Genomic DNA, 20,575 nt, shown 5'->3' on the forward strand with positions numbered 1-20,575 from the left:
TAGCCTGATTGCAGGGCTTTTTTTTTTTTTTTTTGGCTTCTCACCACAAATCCACTAAAATGATGTTAAAGAAATAAAAAGGGAAATATGGAATAAAACCCACAAAGATGAAGAAAATGAAAGATAGCTCCCATTAGCAAATGAGAGGTTTTGACGCATCTCTCCCAAGCAGAGCCAGCCAGAGAAGTGGTAAAGGGTGAAAAGGGAAAGAGGTTTGCCACACCTAGACAGTATGCTGAGAAGACAGAGCAGAAGGCACTGGACCTGCCTGCAGAACCCCAGAGAAGTTCAGGACTAGTTTCTACTGGCTTCGCGCCCACCTTAGTCAGGAAATAGTGCCCTCCAGGCTAAAGTAAGGTGGACAAGCACAGCTTTTTCTTAATTAGTCCGCTTACAACTTAGGCTGTTAGAGTCAAAATGAGAAACACAGTTCAATGCTACTTAAATCTGATTTTAAGTTGTAAAAAATGGCTCCAGTAATTCTGATTTCTCTGGAACAGGGTTCTTTCATCGATTTTGAGCTTCCTGAGGAGCATGGGCCTAAATAGAGCAAAAGTTCTTTCGATCAATCATCCCAAGCTACAGGCTACTTTCTAATTTGCTTAACTTACATTTCAAAAGGATCCAAATCCTGTACCCACTTCCATAAAAAAGATACCATTGTCACCTAAGTAAATTCTCCAATTGTCCCCAAAAATGTCCTTTACAGCAGTTTTTTTTCCTCCACCCAATCAAGGACCACATACTGCAGTTGTCATGTCTGAGACCAGGTGTCAGGCTGTACAATTCTCTCCAGGGACTCAGGGTGTATCTACTATCTGTACAAGTAGCTGACTGCTCCTGAAGGGTAGGTATTTTGCTTTGGCCTGTGGGTAAAGGTTAACCAAAACCTCTTCCCCTAATGCGTGAGAATCTGACCTTGGGGTAACTCTTTAGTTTTGTTCCTCAAGTTACCTGATAAATGCCAGAGTATCAACAATGCTACCTAGACAATATGGCTCATGGTAAAGATGACCCCTGACTGGTCAACTCAATCTAAACTGGAATTAACGACCTGAGAACTACAGCTGGAAACCTCATGCTTGCCCTTCTCTGAGCGCAGTGACTCCTATAACTGTATGTCCCTGGTGGGTGGTTGAAAGCCACGTGGATAGAATTGTTACAAGACATTTTAGCTCGTGTGGGGCATTAGGCTTTTAAGCCAGGGCAACCTTCACACCTGTCCAGTATGGATCTCATCTCCTTTGCCCTGAATAAACTGCTACAAAGACACTGAATCAAGAGGAACACCTGATGTTATCCTCCTAGCAAACTATGTTCCTGTCCTATATCTTTCTGAACATATAGAGGTACAATATGTGGTCATTTTATGAGTCTGAATATTAGCTGAATTTTAAAAACTCCCAGTGGACGTTGCAGCACCCTTGGTTAATTCCAGCACAATTTAGCATCATTTTACTTATTGTCTTACATTAAAAATCAGATAATATTCTCAATTACCTAAAAAAAATCATCCATGTTCCTATGAACACCTCAAACCCTTCAAAGGTTTAAATAAATAAAGCAAATATTTAAAAGCACAAGGCAACAATAACTTAGAACGAATATCAAAATTAATAATAATTTAACCAGCTACTAATAACAATTGGCAAGTCAGTTCACTATATCCACATTAATTTTTTTTACGGATTTTTTTTTTTTTTTTTTTGCGGTACGCGGGCCTCTCACTGTTGTGGCCTCTCCCATTGCAGAGCACAGGCTCTGGACGTGCAGGCTCAGTGGCATGGCTCACGGGCCCAGCCGCTCCGCGGCATGTGGGATCTTCCCGGACCGGGGCACGAACCCGTGTCCCCTGCATCAGAGGCGGACTCTCAACCACTGGGCCACCAGGGAAGCCCAAGGATTATTTTTAAAAATTGCCTGGGGAATCTCATAATTTTTATGTGCTTTGTATGTCAGTGTTCTTAATACTTAATTTGAACAACATTGCCTTAAAAGATATTGTTTTCTCAATATCACATATTCCTTTCAAGTAAACACTTAATACATGCTACTCTTTTTTTAGCCGACTTTTCACTTCCTAAGCCAGTGTTCCTAAAATGACCTTCCAACATTAAGGACCCTCTTATGTATAGAATCCATCACAAACTTTCTACCAACAATTCTTTAAATCAGAGAATGTAGACCACACAAACGATGGAACATCAAGGGCCCACCGTCACCCTACATGGGAAGGCACTCTCTTCTATACATTCTCTAAATTCTGGAATGATAAATTAGTAACACTGATTTTATGACCTAATCAGAGTTGTCATGTTTCCAAATAGGAATAAATAAAACAGTAATTTTTTTAACCAAAAGATGAAATACATTTTACATAGTGTCAGAAGAATCAGTGGAATAATATAATAACCCTTTCTTTCTGCTTTGCTAACTGTCTATTAAACAAAAGCAGTAAAAGTATCAGGTGAGTAGAAATCAAGACCATTAACATGCTGAATAGTTATAGCATAAAGCCCCTAAATTGTAAGACTATTTCCTCTCTACTGGATTTGTTTTTATTTTGCAAGTGACAAAAAAAAAAAAATGTTTTAAGAGTTCAAGTTCAGGCTTCCCTGGTGGCGCAGTGGTTGAGAGTCTGCCTCTGATGCAGGGGACACGGGTTCGTGCCCCGGTCCGGGAAGATCCCACATGCCGCGGAGCAGCTGGGCCCGTGAGCCATGGACGCTGAGCCTGCGCGTCCGGAGCCTGTGCTCCGCAGCGGGAGAGGCCACAACAGTGAGAGGCCCATGTACTGCAAAAAAAAAAAAAGAGTTCAAGTTCAACATTTATATCAGTATTTGGCATGTTTCCCAAGACTTAAATGTATGGCTCTGAAAAAGCTCTGTAAACGGCCTAATGAATCAAAAATGTTATTACAACCAAAGAAGAAAGAGTTTATCCAAACTCCATGCTAAAATAAATATGACACTTCCATGTCATATTAAAAATTCAGTGCCTATCAATCACCCTTTTAAGATTCTTCCATACCCAGAAAGAATAAAGTCATACATACTTACTTTGTGACAGCTACACTAATGAGGGAAGTTGTTGGAGCTCCTTTCCTTATAAGGGTTAAAAAAAAAAAAAAAAAAAGGCAGTTTAATTTGGTAGAAATCATAAATACCTTTTATTTTCAAGCAGAAGTCTTTGTGAGAAAAAGTTCTCTCCAATTAAGCAACTGAGACTAGTAACTAAAAGAGAAGTCTATCCTTCAGCTTGGTGCCTCTGGGACCTAAGGAACTATAAAACTTTTATAAATAGAAAAATGGCACCAAGCAATTCTGAACCTGCTTGCTGCACTGATCACAGGAACTGTTACATTAACCTCTGCCAATTAAGGAAACTGAGTAAAACAGAAATCAATCAACATGAACTTTCATTGGAAGGCTCAGAGGGCTGAGGAAAACTATACAACTAGCCTTTGGTAACATGGTGCCAGATCATTAATCCTCCCAACTATGCCCTTGCTTTCATACAGTCTTTGAATACCTTCAACTGAAAACAACACTAAGATCAGTACATATTAGCAGGACCGACAGAAAAGGGGCAAAGACAATTCTCCTGGTTTTCCCATCTAAGTTCCTCCATTGAACAGGAAAGCTAAAAACAAGCAACCATTTTGTCAACTATAAATACTGACATTGTCCCAGCTAATTTTTACTATCACATATTTTATAGCGATGTAACATTTAATGCATCAATGGGAATATGGCCAAGTGCCTCAGAATCACTTGGGAATTCACTGTCAAATTTTACTGAGTTAAAAAAAAGAATCGAATTTTTAAAAGGTTGTGACGTATCACAAGTTATTTTTTTCCCTCCTATTTGTTCACTTAGTTTTCTGTTTGTTAGTATAGTATAATAAAGACTATCTGGTTTTCACTCCCAGTTTTCCGGCATACCCTGTTATCAACACCCCTTGGAATTTCCCGAGTGAGAGAAGTGTCTTTGTTATGCTAATAGGTGACTAGTGGGCCCGCCCCCAAGATAGTCAGGATGGGTGCTGGTCATTGTTCACCAGAAAGATCAACCATGGGGAGGGGAGGAGGGATGAAGACTAAAGTTCAATCACATGTACAATGATTTACTCAGTCATGCCAACGTACTAAAACCCCCATAAAAATTCTGGACTCCAAAGCTCAGTGGAGCCTCCTGGTTGGGAAGGTGACGTGTCCTCCCCTCACAGGGAGAGAGCAGGGAAGCTCTGAGTCTGGGACCCTTCTAGACCATGCCCTATATGTATCCTTTAAAATAAAACTGCAATCATTAAATATTGCGCTCTCTTGAGTTTTGTAGGCCATTCTAATGAATTACTGAAACCAATGGTTCACAGGAACCTCCAGATTTGTAGATGGCTGGTCAGAACTACAGATGTCCCGGGGACTGGGAACATCTGCAGCTTGCATCTTAAGTAGGGGCAGTATTGTGGAAGACTGAGCCCTTAAACAGGTGGAGCCTGACACTGAGTACAGATAGTGTCAGAATTGAATTACAGTACACCTGCTTGGGATGGAAATAACTGGAAGGAACAGGGGACAAGGCTGTGTCAAAAAAAGGAGGTCAAAAAAATAAATTTTACCAATGGTAAAATTTGTAATAATTAAAAATCAGCATTTCACAACTACCAGGTGTGACTTAGCTATGTTACTTTAAAGAGTAGTAGAAAACATTTCAATACATTTGCAATACTTTCAGTAGTACTTGAAAATAGCTAATTTTACTATCTAACTACTGGATAAGAAAATGAGCCGTTCTTACCAAAGGCAGGCATTCCCACAGATCATGGCGATGGCGTTGTTCCAGCCATACACCGCCACAGGGAAGTTGAACGCAGTTATGATTCCAACCAGGCCTACAGGATTCCACTGTTCAATGAGCGCATGGCCAGGTCCTGAGGAGAGGGAAAGCATGCAACATGCTTAAGCACGTTAATTTCATGCCTGTCAAGGTAATAAGAACAAAGTCTGCAATCTTTCATTTTCAGAACAAAGGTGCACCACACCAGGTGGCGACTCCAGATGCCTTGTAGCGGATCACTTTACACAGCTGTGGGATGTTGGTACATTAATGAGCATACAACAAAAGCTGTTATTACTACCACATTATCTTATAAACCATGAGGATATCCATTACGCCTCTGCTCATAGGAACTCGGTGTAGATCAGAGCAGTTTCAGTCCCATCTGGGAGACAAGGAAACTTCAGAGAGTAGATGAGACGTGTCCTAGGTGATGTGATTGCCAAGGGCAGGGCATGATCACAACACAGGAGTCGTGACTCTCAGGGCCGTGTTCTTGATGTTCTGATGAAGCCCTCAGCTAACCTCTCTAAATTCAAAACAAAGTGGCTCATGTACAGTGAAAAAAGTTATAATAATTATAAAAATGCTGAACGAATGAAGTGCACAAATAAAGCTTTACATACATACAGGAAAACTGAAAATATAAATTGAACCATTTGCATTTTATAGACAAACTTTAAAGACACCATAATCCCACAAGGGCCTTATTTTAATCAAAGGCAGCTGGAGCAGTGAAGAAGCAGAGCAAGGAGTGTGAAGGTTCACAAAACCTGGTTAAAAGCACTAGGAAGGTCACGTTCCCAGCCATCCACCTTTCTGGCCACGCTCACGCTGCTAGCAAAAACAGGGAACCCACCACTTGCTGCACCTCATTCCCAGGCCCTTCCTTAGTCTAGGAACCCTAATCTCCCTGGAGATGATGTGCTGGTACAGCCTCACAGGGCCTCTTCCTGCAGGGCCTGCCTCCTCTTCTCTGCCCCTTCCGTCTTTATCCTCCCCTCAAGTAGGCCAGGGGAGCTCTTATAACATCCCTCGGTAGCTTGCCACACTTTGGTGTCTGGATCAGTACTGCAGCTGCCCTCAGGATAAAGTCCAAACTCCTTGAAAAGTCCCTACCCCAAGGTTCCCTCTCCACCCATCTCTCCCCCTCACACTGTGCCCTCCAGCAGTGTTGAAGTTAACACAGTTACTAATGGCTAAAGGCAATCGCTATTATGTATCTAATTAAAGACAGTAACTGTACATTTGAAAAGAATCCCCTAACTTCCTACAAGCAGGGAATTTGCCCGATATTCTAAGAAAAAATAGGAAAATACGATTTTTTTTTTTTTTTGCGGTACGCAGGCCTCTCACCGTTGTGGCCTCTCCCGTTGCGGAGCACAGGCTCCAGACACACAGGCTCAGCGGCCATGGCTCACGGGCCCAGTCACTCCGCAGCATGTGGGATCTTCCCGGACCGGGGCACAATCCCGTGTCCCCTGCATCGGCAGGCGGACTCTCAACCACTGCACCACCAGGGAAGCCCAGGAAAATACGATTTTTTAAAAAATTTCTTTTCCTGATTATAAATGTAACACAATTCCCATTGTGGAAACTTTGGAAAATATAGAAAAATATAAAGAAGACAATAACAACCATCAATAATTCTGCCGTGACTACTTTGGCAGACTTCCACCCTGGTACTTTTCCTTGTTCTCATCATAAGTACAAGGTTGGTCCCCGCAGCACAGTTTAACAACCAAAGACTGAAAATACCCTAAATATCCATCTTTTAAGAACTGGCCATCCTTACAACAAACAGAAACCATAAAAAAACGATGAAGGAAGTACCTTATTGGAATAATATGAAACAATTTCTAAGACACATTAAGTAGTAAAAAAGTAGAGAACAGAACATACAGTTTGCTAACGTTTATGTTCCTAAGACACGTATTTGCCTGCACGTGAATAAAAGCTCTAAAAAGATACACAAGAAACCAGAAACATTCGATACTTCCATGGAGATACTATGGAGTATCCCGTGGGGAGGACAAAAACTTTTCATCCTTTACCCTTTTATTCCTTTTTAATTTTGTGATATGAACATATTACCTCTTCAAAAAAATAAAAATAATTCAAAAATAAGTAAATACAACTTTCCTATAAAATTTGGGGTTGGGGAAAGCAAACTTCATGATTTTTTTAATGCCTGCTAATAGACTACCAAAATTATTTACTCAACTTTTGTCATATGATTTGACATGTAGGCCATTTCTAATGTTTCCTATGAATAGGACAATGAACATCTTCACACATGAACCTCAGTCACATTTCAGATTATTTACTTCAATTAGATTCTGGAAACTGGTATTAAGTATTTAAGGCTCTTTGGATAGATATTTTTCCAAACTGTTCCCCAGACAGACTGGTGATCCACATTGCCAAAAGTCCCCGTAAAAGAGTGTCTGTCTCACCCATGGACTTGCCAATTTAAAAAAATTTTTTTAAAGTTTAAGCATTTTAATCTGATGTCTTCATTTGTTTTACTTTGCCTTTCTTAGTAAAGAGATTAAAGTTATTATCATATCTATGTATTACCTGAAATTCCTTTTTTGCAAACTGTTCACAGCCAGAGAAATTTTTGGAGCTCTCTGTATTAGAGTATGAAACCCTTAAAAATAAATAAAATAAAATAAAAAATTTCTTAGCTGAACTGACTTCATTGCTTACTTTCAGAAGGCAGGATGGGTCCCCCAATCATCCGAGATAAGCCAACAGCATAATCACAAATATCCACGTACTCTTGAACTTCTCCCACACCTTCCACTAAGATCTTCCCCATCTCCAAAGACACCTAAAAATACAAAAGACCAAGCCGTATTTTTCCAAGAGAATTCGTACTTTAAAGATTAAATTTATGGTGGGTAAATCAAAACATATTTTGTTTGTTTTGTGATGCTCATAAACTTCATCAAGTCCGTTCTTATTTTTCTGAAGAATTTTAAAACCCAAGAATTGTCTTCACTTTTTCCTGTCCATCTTGTTAATCTTCCCTCTAAAGAAAACATTTTTGAAATATATAAATTACTCTTCTTAAAAATCACAATCTTATACACAGGAGGACAAGATAGCCTTATTCCTCACTCGAAGGATTGTATATTTACTACAAAAATACTTTACCAAGCTTCCTAGTACTTGGATCTTCTCCCGCAAGGCATCACCAATCTGTCTCACTACTTCTCCTCGCTTTGGAGCAGGAATCTAAGAAAATAGTGGAATTTTAGTGTCTGATTCAAAGTGTAAGCTTGTGTCTATAACACAGTATTAGATAAATGTGCAAAAAGAGAACAAAGTACAAGCACATCAAAGACAACTGTTTTGATCCCATCAAGACTGTGACATGGCAGGCCCCAAAACCCATACCACAGACCAAAAAAATATCCAGATGATACGTTCTTCGTGAGCCAAGGACTGTGCTAAGTACATAGAGAAATTCAGATTGAACACAACTTTTGGGGATGGCTCCAGAAAGCTCAGAATGCCTTACATACCTGTAACCCTTTATGATTCCCAGAGGTATTTTCATATGGGTCAAACTGACTGCATGCCCAAACCCTAAATTCAGCTTACTTACAAAGCTGGTATTCCATAATCCATTCAAATAGTACCACTCACTCACCAAATACTTCTAAGCACCTACATACTATGTGACAACAGCAGTACTAGGCACCGGGGCTAAAATAAGTGAGGCACTCATGGAGCTAATAATTATCTAGCAGCAGTCATGGTACTAATAACGGGCGGGGGGAGGCAACAAATAATTACGAAGTGCCACAAGGGCTATAAAGACCAAGGAAATAAAGAGGGTTCTAAGACAGAGAAAACAGCAGGCTTGGAGGATAAATGGGTACATTACTTTACCTAAAAGGCTGTCAACCCAAATCTCCAAGGTGAGATTTAAGCCGAAACCTAAGGTTGGGAAAAGTCAACCATAGGAATATTCTTCCCAAGGAAAAGAAAAACGTGTAAGAGACCCATAGAAAATAAAAGCCTATCATATATGAGGGGCTGACTGAGGAGGACACTACGCCTACAGCTAGAAGGAGCTTTAAGCAGTCTGAATTTTACTCCAGGTGCAATGGGACGTCTTTAATGGTTTTTAAGAGGCAGAATAAGATGATTCGCTTGAACTTTTCTAAGATCAGTGCCTGATGGGTGTAGAATAAGTTGCAGGGGAAAAGAGTAGAAGCAGGGAGACCAACTAAGAACATGTTCTACTAGCCTAGGCAAAAAATACTGGTGACTGAGCCTTAAGATAGAAGCAAGGGAGACAAAAAGTGGATTCAGAATCTATTTTGGAAGTAGAATGGACAGAACACACTAATGGAACAGGTATGGGAAATGAAAGCACTAAGGATGACTCCCAGGTCTCTGGCTTGAATAGCTAGGTAGATGGAAGTAGAATTACAGGGATGAAGATAACTCAGAAGAAGCATCAGGATTTTCTTTTGGAGGTGGAGTACAGGTTGGGCCATATTAAGTTTGAGATGTGATGCATGAATGGAGACATACTTTCGCCACCTATGATGTCACCCCTTCTCTCCCTTCCAGCTCTTCCTGATTTATTCCACCTCTCCCTCAAAAGGCAACTAACCGGACCATTCCCACCCCCCCAGGCTGCAGCCAGTCCCCCCATGACCTCCTCACAGAGAGGCCTCCCAGAGCTTGACCGTGAGCTCAGGGCTCTTCCTCGCTCTCTCTCCTTCCCAGATGTACCCCAAATGTCTTAGTATAGCTTTTCTGAAGGGTAGCTTGGTATTCTATTAACATTTAAAATGTCCCCTGCTTTGAATAGGCAGTTCTACTTCTGGAAATTGAGTATATACATAAGTGTGCAAAAGTAGAGGTACAACAGCATTTACTGCAGTGCTGTTTCCAGTAGAGAAAACAAAAACCATCTAAATGTCCATCGGTATATGATTGGTTTATTATGGAATAGCCATAAAATGGAATGCTTGACACTTTCTAAAGAATAGATTTATAAGGAAAAACTTTTAAAAGCCATAAAAATAGCAAGATAGGGGCTTCCCTGCTGGCGCAGTGGTTGGGAGTCCGCCTGCCGACGTAGGGGACGTGCCCCGGTCCGGGAGGATCCCACATGCCGCAGAGTGGCTAGGCCCATGAGCCATGGCCACTGAGCCTGCGCGTCCGGAGCCTGTGCTCCGCAGCGGGAGAGGCCACAGCGGCGGGAGGCCCGCGTACCGCAAAAAAAAAAAAAAAAGCAAGATAAGCAAAAGTTTACTTACCATATGCATTAAGTTTGAAGGAATATAAAAGATATTAACAGTTGTAATTTCTGGGAAATGGAATCATAAGAGACTTTCATTCTCCACATTTTGTATGTGGATATTTGCCATTTTTACGATACCTGCACACTTTCAGAAACAGTAAACAAAAATTATAACATTAAATGAAGTAGCACAGATCCTTTGTATTTTCTAAGGCATGGAATGGGTTTAATAATGTTTTGATCAAATTTAGCCCACATTTATAAACTTAGCAAATTGGTTAATTTCAACTCAGAATGGCCAACTCAGTACACATAGCTATTCTAAGCACATTTATTCTATCAGTCTTTCGACCACCACTTACTGCACACGTTCTATGTGCCAGATATTGTGCTAACCCCTGGGATACTAGGGAAACAAGTCAGCTACGATTCATGCCCCCTAGAGCCAATGATCGAGTGAGGGTGGTAGAAACAAAACAGGAGATTACAATTTCATGTGGTAAGCACCGTGATGGAGCTAGACTGCACAACTGGACCACCTATGAGTGTTAACCTAGCATTACTTGCAGGCAAGGAGGTGGGGAGGTAGGAGGCTTTTTAAAGAAGTTTAGAGGGCTTCCCTGGTGGCGCAGTGGCTGAGAGTCTGCCTGCCGATGCAGGGGACACGGGTTCGTGCCCCAGTCCGGGAAGATCCCACATGCCGCGGAGCGGCTGCGCCCGTGAGCCATGGCCACTGAGCCTGCGCTCCGCAACAGGAGAGGCCACAACAGTGAGAGGCCCGTGTACCGCAAAAAAAAAAAAAAAAAAAGAAGTTTAGAGTTGAGACCTAAGACCTAAAGCATGACTGGTGTTCACCAGCTGAAGAGGTAGAGAAAGTATGGGGGACAGGGAGCATAACATACGCAAAGGCTAAAAGACAAGAGAACACGGTGATTCTGGAAAACTATAAAGACTTCAAAGAGGTAGGAGAGGAATGTAGGGGCCACACTGCCAAGGACTATGTAAAGGATCCAAAGAGCAGTGGGGAAATCACTAGAGGGTTTTATATGGTGGGGAGAAAAATCACAGTGCTTTTTAAAATACCACTCTAAATGTGTATAGAAAATGGATTGGAGGGAGAAAAGACTCAGGTAGGAAATGAGGCCAGACAAGAGATGGTGGCTGTCTGGACCACAAAAATAGCAATAGAGAGAAATATAATTCAAAGTGTTTAAGGCTTGGTAATTGATCAAGTCTCAACCCTGGCTACATATTAGAACCACCACCCACACTTTAAACTACATTCCATCCCAGACCACTCAAACCTGGCGTTTCTTTTTTTCTTTTTCCTCCAGCTTCCAAGATGATTAGTAGGAGCGGCAAGAGATGAGAAGAAAGGCAGGATTAGGTATGAGGTGAGGGATGTGAGGTGGGAGCGGGAAACCAGGAATACAGCCATATTCCCCGTGTGGGCTTGATCAGTCCCAGCGTGACGGGGCATCAATAACCTCAGACCCTCCTGAGATGGCAAACGAGAGCCCTTATCCCTACACACCTCACCGTGAAGTTAGATTTAGAATGAGCATCAAAGGCAGCCATAGGAGACAACTATGACCACTGAGGAAGTATCAGCTGAGCCCTTGGGGAAGTACTACAAAGATACCCACCCATGTTAAAGAGTTACCAAGTATCTGGTATCCTTTTATTCAGCTAGAGGAGCCCCATTCACAGTTCCTGTCATCTCTGGCACTTCCTCACCAGAAATGGAGAAAATGATGACACACACAGCAGATGGAGAGAGGCAGAAACAGGTGGCATTCAGACTAAACTTAGCTCATGAAAGAAAGCAACAGAGCGAGAAGTCCCAACCAGGTTCCCTGTGGTTAGATTTAGTTAAGAGAAAGAAATGTTTTTATAACTACTTTTTCATATTTTCATACTTTTTTTTTTTAAGGAAAAAGGAGACAAAGTTCCCTTTGAAAAATTCCAGGTTTAACACAAATGAACTAAACGAAACCGTGGTTTGTCCTCACAGGCAAGGCCATCCAGAAAGGTCAGGACCAAGCAGAAGTAGCCCCACATGAGTGAGCATCCAAGAGGAAAAGTGTATATACCAGGAGGGGATCAAGCTTTGGTCTGTTCTTGTTTGAGAACCAGCGGCCCTGCTGGCAGGAGTCCAGAGGCACAGTTAGGAAAGGCTCTGCTTCTTCCCTAAACTTTGGACTCAATTGCTTAACTCAAATTCTAACGAGTGGGATTCCCAACTGATTTTACCATCACCCAGGAAAGCCACCACCTGTTCCCACTTAGCACCCCGACTCTACTGAGAGGTCTAACAAGTAAAAGCAGAAATAGTAAGAATGTTAGGTGCAGAGGCTGGCCCAGTTGAGTAAAGAGCAGGCACCAAGAACCTGAATTCAAAAAGTAGCAACAACAAAGTACAGCACAATTTTAAAGAAAGAATCACAATGCCAGCTGCCACCCCCTCGGGCAAAGCCAAGACTAACCTAAAAGCCAGTTCAGGGAAAGAAAAGACCCTGAATTCACACAAATCTTTTTTCAAACAAGATTGTATTTACTGTGGGTAAAGACACACATATAATGGAAGTTTCTGGTCAAAAGTTTCACTAGCATTCAAAATAGCACATGCAAAGAGTGAATCCTAATGCGAATTATGGACTTGTTAACACTAATGTGTCCATATTGGCTCACCAATTAACATGTACCACACTAATGCAGGGTATTAATACAGGAAAATTGCAGAAGTGATGGAGAGTAAGGAACTCTACACTTCCTGATCATCCTTCCGTTGAAGGGGTTCAAGCCACCCCACAATGGGCCAGTCTGGCATGTTCTTTGGCATTATTTTGAGCTAAAGGCAGTCAAAGCACAGTAGACTCGGAAAAGATTTCCAACTCCTCCTTAACCGCCTACAAGAACTTAGAAAGGGGACCTATACCAGGAGCCATCGCCAGAGGTAACTTTTTATATCTGACTTATCTGCATGAGGGAAAACATTTGTTACCAAACACTTGCTCTTCTCACGTTCCTGAGATTTGTCCTCCTCTTCTTTGAAGCCCCAGGCCCCCACCCCTTTCCTTAGATCAGGATGGTATATAAGCCTCAACTGCCTGCCTGCCTTTGGGTCTCATATCTTTGTGTCTCCTCCTCAGACAAAATTAAAATTTGTTTTTCTCCTGTCAATCTGCTGTATGCTGATTTAATTATTAGAACAGCCTAAGAACCTAGCAGAGAATAAAAAATTTTCCTCCCCTATAGTTTCACCCTAAAACTGCTCTAAAATATAAGGTCTATTAAAAAAAAAAAAAGTACAATTGTCCTTCAGTATCCACAGGAGATTGGTTCCAGGACCACCCCCCCCCGGATTCCAAAACTTGTGGATGCTCAAATCCCTTACATAGAGTGGCTGAGAACAGTCAGCACTCCTTATCACCCGCAGAGGTGGAACTGGCTGACTTAAAATAATTTGACACAGCTTTGGTCACAATTCTCTATCCTGCTAAGGCGAACTTTACTTAGCGCAATTCTTACTTTTGGAAGTGGTATTTTCTTTGTGGAAGGATATTTTTGATTGTATATAATGGAACCCTGAGCATAACTTAGCCAGAATTAAAGAGATGTTCTTCCTGCTTTGCACAGAGGCGGTCTCTTGGCTGACAATAACCCTGCATCCAACCCAGGGCTCTCCTGGAGAGTCGGCCCTTCCCCAACTCCCCACGGCAATCACGGATTCAGGAGAAAAACAAAAAACCACTGAGGCTCAGCAGTCACAAACCCAGCAGCACAAGGTTCTAGAAATCAAGCTCACGGGTACGGAGGTTTGCCCCCATCTGCAAGCACTTTAAATGATTAATTCATTTAACCCTCACAATAACTCAAGAGGTAAGCACACCTGGTCTCCCCTTTTTACAAGACAAAGCGCACTAAGGTGAAGTAACGTACCCAGGGGCAGAGCTGGGTTAACCGACCGGATATTCCTGCTGCTTCGGGCCTTCAGCTGAAGACCAAAAGGGATATTCAGGGTGGGGGAGGTGAGGGAGGCCTGAGAAATCCTGACTAGGCCAGTTCTTTACTCTCCCCTCCTCCAGACCTAGGCCCTTATCTAGTGATAGCTCACTGTGGCCCAGCCCAGCTCCAGTCAAAATCCCTACACCAGCTCACAGAACTCCTGGTGGAGACAAAGAAGGCAGAACCGGCCTCAAAGCCTCATCAGACTGTTGAGGAACTGGAGCCTAGGCCCGGTAAGAGGGGCCACTGCCACCACTGCCCTTTGAGCCAGAAATGTCGACCTATTGCTAAGATACCCTCACTCCCGAAAAAACTGGCAGGGAGAAGGAGCATACAGGTATTTTTAGCATAGATATTCCTTTCTCTTTGCTTAATTATAAATTCAGGTAACTTCAGTTGGAGAGTAAAGTGTTCATAGATCAAATTTATGCTACATTAGTAGACTTCTATTCCCTTTAAAATCACCAAATTACTGAAGGCAGAGGAGATAGTCGCAGCCCCCAGGAGCTCCTGTTTCAGCAAGGGGGCACTGGCCTGCTCATCTGATGTCTCTTATCTCACCGTCATTACAGTAGGTAATCGTGCCATGGCCTCCATACTTACATCTGCCCAGATTCTCCATGCTTCTCTTGCTTTCTTTACAGTTTCTTCATAGTCAGCCATGCTGGCCTAAATAAAGATTTGGAGGGAGACAAAGAGTAAAGGAAAGGGCAGTGATGATCTTCTAAGAACACAGATTTTTGGAAAAGAATTGTAAAATCTCTGGTTGACCCTAAGATTTGTGGTTTAAAATGATTTTCACAGCCTACACTTCCAAAAACTTGCTGGAATTCAATAAGTTAGAATCTGTGCTTTTTAAAACCTTGCTTCTCAAAGCGAGGTCCAGGAGCCTCATCTGTGAGCAATACCTGACGTGTATTAGAAATTCAGAAGCTCAGGCTCCAACCCAGATTTAAGAGGTCAAAACGTTCATTCTAACAAAAGTACCCAGATGATCCAGAAGCATGGCCTTCAATGGACCCCTCCCGAGTCCTCTCTAGGGTTCACCTTTTCTGGGGCACACACACCCCCATCGAGAGTCTCCCTCAGATATTCTTAAATGTTACATTAAAAAGAAACATTATTCTTTGACTTTGTAAAGTTGTATTGCTCGTCATCACTGGCACAAACTCCCAGTGGGCACTTTGCATTAAAAAAAAAACAAACCCACTTACCTGTCGGACTCTCGCTATCGGCTCATTGTTAGCAGGACAATAGGTGGTGATAACCTTAAAACAAAAAGATGACCACCATAAATAGAAAATGTAATCCCAAACTGGGGGAGCAGATCAAATGGGGGAAGAAAAAAAGGGGAAACAAGAGACTAAGACACAATATTCAAACTCAGAACCTTTACATTAACTTGTTACAAATAGGCGACTCTACAGAGCTTTCATTTCTGACCTGAACATTCAGAACAACCTTTTCTGCAAAACCCACCTTCACCGTTCTAAATACTAGGTATTTAAACAAAAGCCTAAATGTAATCCATTATTTTGCCTCTATTTCCATTAACAACAGACCAAAGTTACAAGTTTAACTTATTCCCTCTCTCCCTTACTCTGCCCACCCTCTGGTAAGGGGTGAAATGGCCAAAGCTAGACAACCATGGGAAAGGCCTGTGTCCACACAAACTGGAGAGGTCAATTAAAGAACCCAGGTGTAGCTTTAAAAAAGGCTTTCAGGAGAGGGTATTTATCCATGAATCTAATGATTGGATACCACAGGAAAAACAGGCTGAAACCACCAATGGGGGAGGGGGGATTTGGGGAACAATTAAAACCGCCTGCATCTCCTACAGTCACAGATAACTAAAAGATGTGTTTCCTCTAACAAAGCAGGTTCATTCAACAAACTATATGAATGTTACATAACATTTTCTTATAAAAGCCTTCTTTTGTATGCAGCTCTCAAAAAAATCTAGGTGATAATAACCTAACCTTTCCATACTACTCTATAAAACATTTTATTGAACATTAACTGGGTGTCAAGCACGGTGTCAGGCTCTGGAAATAGAGAAACGCTGAAAACCCAGCCCTCAAGGAAGCTCAGAGCCCAATGAAAACATGATAGGATTTCAGCAAGTCCGAGCTTGCATTCCAAAGGACTTCAGAAAAGACAAGATAAAACTATATTGTAAAACATTACCTGTGGCGCACCTCACATGTGAGAAGCCACAGTCAAGCACAAAATTCCGATAATTTCCACCGCTAAGCGTGTGGCAGTTCTCACTAGAGTGCCGAACTCTGCCGGCACGGTTTCAAGTATGCGTGGGAACTTCAACCCCAACCAGCTCCAAAATGAACTCGATTCTCCATAACACACGGGACCTAAAATCTAACGGTATTTTTAAGACATTCTACGTGAGGAAACTTTTACTGTGGACTTCAAAACTTCCCACCCAGTACAACCGCCGACAGCGTCCGTGGGGAATCGAGCTGGGCAGTGCGTGTCCGGCCTCCCGGGGCGAAGTAAGGCCGCAGAGATTGCCCGGGACACCCGCATACCTCTCCCCGGCCTCCCCAGCTTCCATTATACACGCCCTCGTTTTCCTCGCGGAGCCCCAGCTCCTTCAGCCAAGCATACTGGGGCTGATTGATGAGCAGAGTGGACATGAAGGCGGCAGGCCTGTTCAAAGGTCCCGTGAGCTTGCTCTTCCTTGCAACGTACACGCAGAGCAGACGGGAGACGCGCCACATACTGAACCAGGGAGGCGCACTGCGCCTGCGTTCTGAGGAGCAGCTGAAATAGGGCCCCGCCCCCCACCCGGAGGAACCCATTGGGCAGGTCCGGTCCCGCCCACAGGGTCCGCCCCCTCCCTCGGCGTCTTCCTATTTGGATCTTCCGCAAGGGCCCGGAGCTGTAACCCGGAGCTTAACACCGGCCTGAAACAGTGGGGCTGGGAGGAAGTGAACGGGCTACTGCCATCTGGTGAAAGAGACTGGGAACAGCGGAAGCAGCTAGAATTTTTTTTCAGCAAAATATTGGCTCTACAATACAGTAGGTTAGAGCAGGCCTTGTCAGACTGAAATGTGCGAGTAATCACCTGGCCATCGTGTTAAATGAACATTTTGATCTGGTGGGTCCAGACTGGGGTCTGAGAGTCGGTATTTCTTTTTTTTTTTCCTGCTGTATTTTTTTTATCTTTATTGGAGTATAATTGCTTTACAATGGTGTGTTAGTTTCTGCTTTATAACAAACTGAATCAGCTATACATATACATCTATCCCCATGCACCGAGCTGATCTCCCTGTGCTATGCGGCTGCATCCCACTAGCTATCTGTTTTACATTTGGTAGTGTATACATGTCCATGCCACTCTCTCACTTCGTCCCAGCATACCCTTCCCCCTCCCCGTGTCCTCAAGTCCATTCTCTAGTCTGTGTCTTTATTCCTGTCCTGCCCCTAGGTTCTTCAAAAACTTTTTTTTTTTTAGATTCCATATATATGTGTTAGCATACGGTATTTGTTTTTCTCTTTCTGACTTACTTCACTCTGTATGACAGACCCTAGGTCCATCCGCCTCACTACAAATAACTCGATTTCGTTTCTTTTTATGGATGAGTAATATTCCATCGTATATATGTGCCACATCTTCTCTTTTTTTGTGGTATGCGGGCTTCCCACTGTTGTGGCCTCTCCCGTTGCGGAGCACAGGCTCCAGACGCGCAGGCTCAGTGGCCATGGCTTACGGGCCCAGCTGCTCCGCGGCATGTGAGATCTTCCCGGACCAAGGCACGAACCCGTGCCCCCTGCATCGGCAGGCGGACTCTCAACCACTGCGCCACCAGGGAAGCCCCACATCTTCTTTATCCATTCACCTGTCCATGGACATTTAGGTTGTTTCCATGTCCTGGCTATTGTAAACAGAGCTGCAATGAACATTTTGGTACATGACTCTTTTTGAATTATGGTTTTCTCAGGGTATCTGCCCAGTAGTGGGATTGCTGAGTCGTACGATAGTTCTATTTGTAGTTTTTTAAGGAACCTCCATACTGTTCTCCATAGTAGCTGTATCAATTTACATTCGCACCAACAGTGCAAGAGGGTTCCCTTTTTTCCATACCCTCTCCAGCATTTATTGTTTGTAAATTTTTGATGATGGCCATTCTGACTGGTGTGAGGTGATAACTCATTGTAGTTTTGACTTGCATTGCTCTAATGATTAGTGATGTTGAGCATTCTTTCATGTGTTTGTTGGCAATCTGTATATCTTCTTTAGAGAAATGTTTATCTAGGTCTTCTGTCCATGTTTGGATTGGGTTGTTTATTTTTTTGATACTGAGCTGCATGAGCTGCTTATAAATTTTGGAGGTTAATCCTTTGTCAGTTGCTTCATTTGCAAATATTTTCTCCCATTCTGAGGGTTGTCTTTTCGTCTTGTTCATGATTTCCTTTGCTGTGCAAAAGCTTTTAAGTTTCGACGTGACCAGATTGGGCGGGGCGTTGGAGTTGAGATCTCAGTGTCCTTTATACCTACTTCCTTTTTGTCCCTTTCCAGCGTTCAAGATGTCGAAGCGAGAACGTGATGGGTCCTCTGGTGCGAAATTCCGGATTTCCTTGGGTCTTCCGGTTGGAGCCATGATCAACTGTGCTGACAACACAGGTGCCAAAAATCTGTATATCATCTCTGTGAAGGGGATCAAGGGACGACTGAATAGACTTCCTGCTGTTGGTGTGGGTGACATGGTGATGGCCGCAGTCAAGAAAGGCAAACCAGAGCTCAGAAAGAAGGTACATCCAGCAGTGGTAATTCGACAACGAAAGTCATACCAGAGAATAGATGGTGTGTTTCTTTATTTTGAAGATAACGCAGGGGTCATAGTAAACAATAAAGGCGAGATGAAAGGTTCTGCCATCACAGGACCAGTTGCAAAGGAATGTGCAGACTTGTGGCCCAGGATTGCATCCAATGCTGGCAGCATTGCATGACTCTTCGGTGTATTTGTAAAAGAAAAAAATGATAAAAATTATTTGCTCAAAAAAAAAAAAAAAAAAGCTTTTAAGTTTCATTAGGTCCCATTTGTTTATTTTTATTTCAATTTCTCTAGGAGGTGGGTCAGGAAGGATTCTGCTGTGAATCTCAACCACCGCAGTGCTCTCAACCACTGCGCCACCAGGGAAGCCCCCTGCTGTGATTTATGTCAGAGTGTTCTGCCTATGTTTTCCTCTAAGAGTTTTATAGTGTCTGGCCTTACATTTAGGTCTTTAATCCACTTGGAGTTTATTTTTGTGTATGGTGTTAGGAAGTGTTCTAATTTCATTCTTTTTTTTTTTAAGGGAATTCCTTTTATTTTTATTATTTATTTATTTATTTTTGGCTGTGTTGGGTCTTCGTTTCTGTGCAAGGGCTTTCTCTAGTTGCAGCAAGTGGGGGCCACTCTTCATCACGGTGCACAGGCCTCTCACTATCGCGGCCTCTCTTGTTGCGGAGCACAGGCTCCAGACGTGCAGGCTCAATAGTTGTGGCTCACGGGCCTAGTTGCTCCGTGGCATGTGGGATCTTCCCAGACCAGGGCTCAAACCCGTGTCCCCTGCATTGGCAGGCAGATTCTCAACCACTGCACCACCAGGGTAGCCCCTAATTTCATTCTTTTACATGTAGCTGTCCAGTTTTCCTAGCACCACTTATTGAAGAGGATGTCTTTTCTCCACTGTATATTCCTGCCTCCTTTATAAAAAATAAGGTGACCATATGTGTGTGGGTTTATCTCTGGGCTTTCTATCCTGTTCCATTGATCTATATTTCTGTTTGCGTACCAGTACCATACTGTCTCGATTACTGTAGCTTTGTAGTATAGTCTGAAGTCTGGGAGCCTGATTCCTGCAGCTCCATTTTTCTTCCTCAAGATTGCTTTAGCTGGGCTTCCCTGGTGGTGCAGTGGTTGAGAGTCTGTCTGCTGATGCAGGGGACACGGGTTTGTGCCCTGGTCCAGGAGGATCCCACATGCCGCGGAGCGGCTAGGCCTGTGAGCCATGGCCGCTGAGCCTGCGCGCGTCCGGAGCCTGTGCTCCGCAACGGGAGAGGCTACAACAGTGAGAGGCCCGTGTATCGCAAAAAAACAAAAAAAATTGCTTTGGCTATTTGGGGTCTTTTGTGTTTCCAAACAAATTGTGAAATTTTTTTGTTCTAGCTCTGTGAAAAATGCCATTGGTAGTTTGATAGGGATTGCATTGAATCTGTAGATTGCTTTGGGTACTTTAGTCATTTTCACAATGTTGATTCTTCCAATCCAAGAACATCTGTTTGTATCATCTTTAATTTCTTCCGTCAGTGTCTTATAGTTTTCTGCATACATGTCTTTTGTCTCCTTTGGTAGGTTTATTCCCAGGTATTTTATTCTTTTTGTTGCAATGGTAAATGGGAGAGTTTCCTTAATTTCTCTTTCAGATTTTTCATCATTAGTGTATAGGAGA

At 42.8% G+C, this 20,575-nt stretch overlaps 2 protein-coding genes across 3 annotated transcripts in view; one reads left to right on the forward strand and one right to left on the reverse strand.

Moving 5' to 3' along the window:
• Nucleotides 1–16,881, reverse strand: part of ALDH7A1 (aldehyde dehydrogenase 7 family member A1) — a 38,750-nt gene extending 21,869 nt beyond the window's left edge. The window contains exons 1-7 of one of the 2 annotated variants that reach the window (XM_029216955.1): nt 16,666–16,881; nt 15,334–15,387; nt 14,723–14,788; nt 8,002–8,082; nt 7,552–7,675; nt 4,801–4,933; nt 3,060–3,104 (exon numbers count right to left, since the gene is read on the reverse strand). In XM_029216955.1, coding sequence (XP_029072788.1) covers nt 3,060–3,104; nt 4,801–4,933; nt 7,552–7,675; nt 8,002–8,082; nt 14,723–14,788; nt 15,334–15,387; nt 16,666–16,857 — 695 coding nt within the window. In that variant the 5' untranslated portion in view covers nt 16,858–16,881. The remainder of the gene's footprint in view (nt 1–3,059; nt 3,105–4,800; nt 4,934–7,551; nt 7,676–8,001; nt 8,083–14,722; nt 14,789–15,333; nt 15,388–16,665) is intronic. The other variant, XM_029216956.1, reaches the window with a different exon arrangement.
• A 1,778-nt stretch (nt 16,882–18,659) lies between these two features.
• LOC114892843 (60S ribosomal protein L23-like) lies at nt 18,660–19,138 on the forward strand. Its single transcript, XM_029218154.1, has one exon. It carries the CDS (start codon nt 18,668–18,670, stop codon nt 19,088–19,090), a length of 423 nt encoding a protein of 140 aa, XP_029073987.1. The 5' UTR covers nt 18,660–18,667; the 3' UTR covers nt 19,091–19,138.
• Nucleotides 19,139–20,575: the final 1,437 nt, after the last annotated feature.

Source organism: Monodon monoceros, unplaced genomic scaffold (genome assembly GCF_005190385.1).
Source record: "Monodon monoceros isolate NGI ecotype Baffin Bay Population unplaced genomic scaffold, NGI_Narwhal_1 Super_Scaffold_12, whole genome shotgun sequence".
In the NCBI taxonomy this organism is placed as follows: domain Eukaryota; kingdom Metazoa; phylum Chordata; class Mammalia; order Artiodactyla; family Monodontidae; genus Monodon; species Monodon monoceros.

Excerpts from the sequence above, each read along its gene's own strand:
- LOC114892843 (XM_029218154.1), top strand. The coding sequence starts at position 18,668 with ATGTCGAAGCGAGAACGTGATGGGTCCTCTGGTGCGAAATTCCGGATT.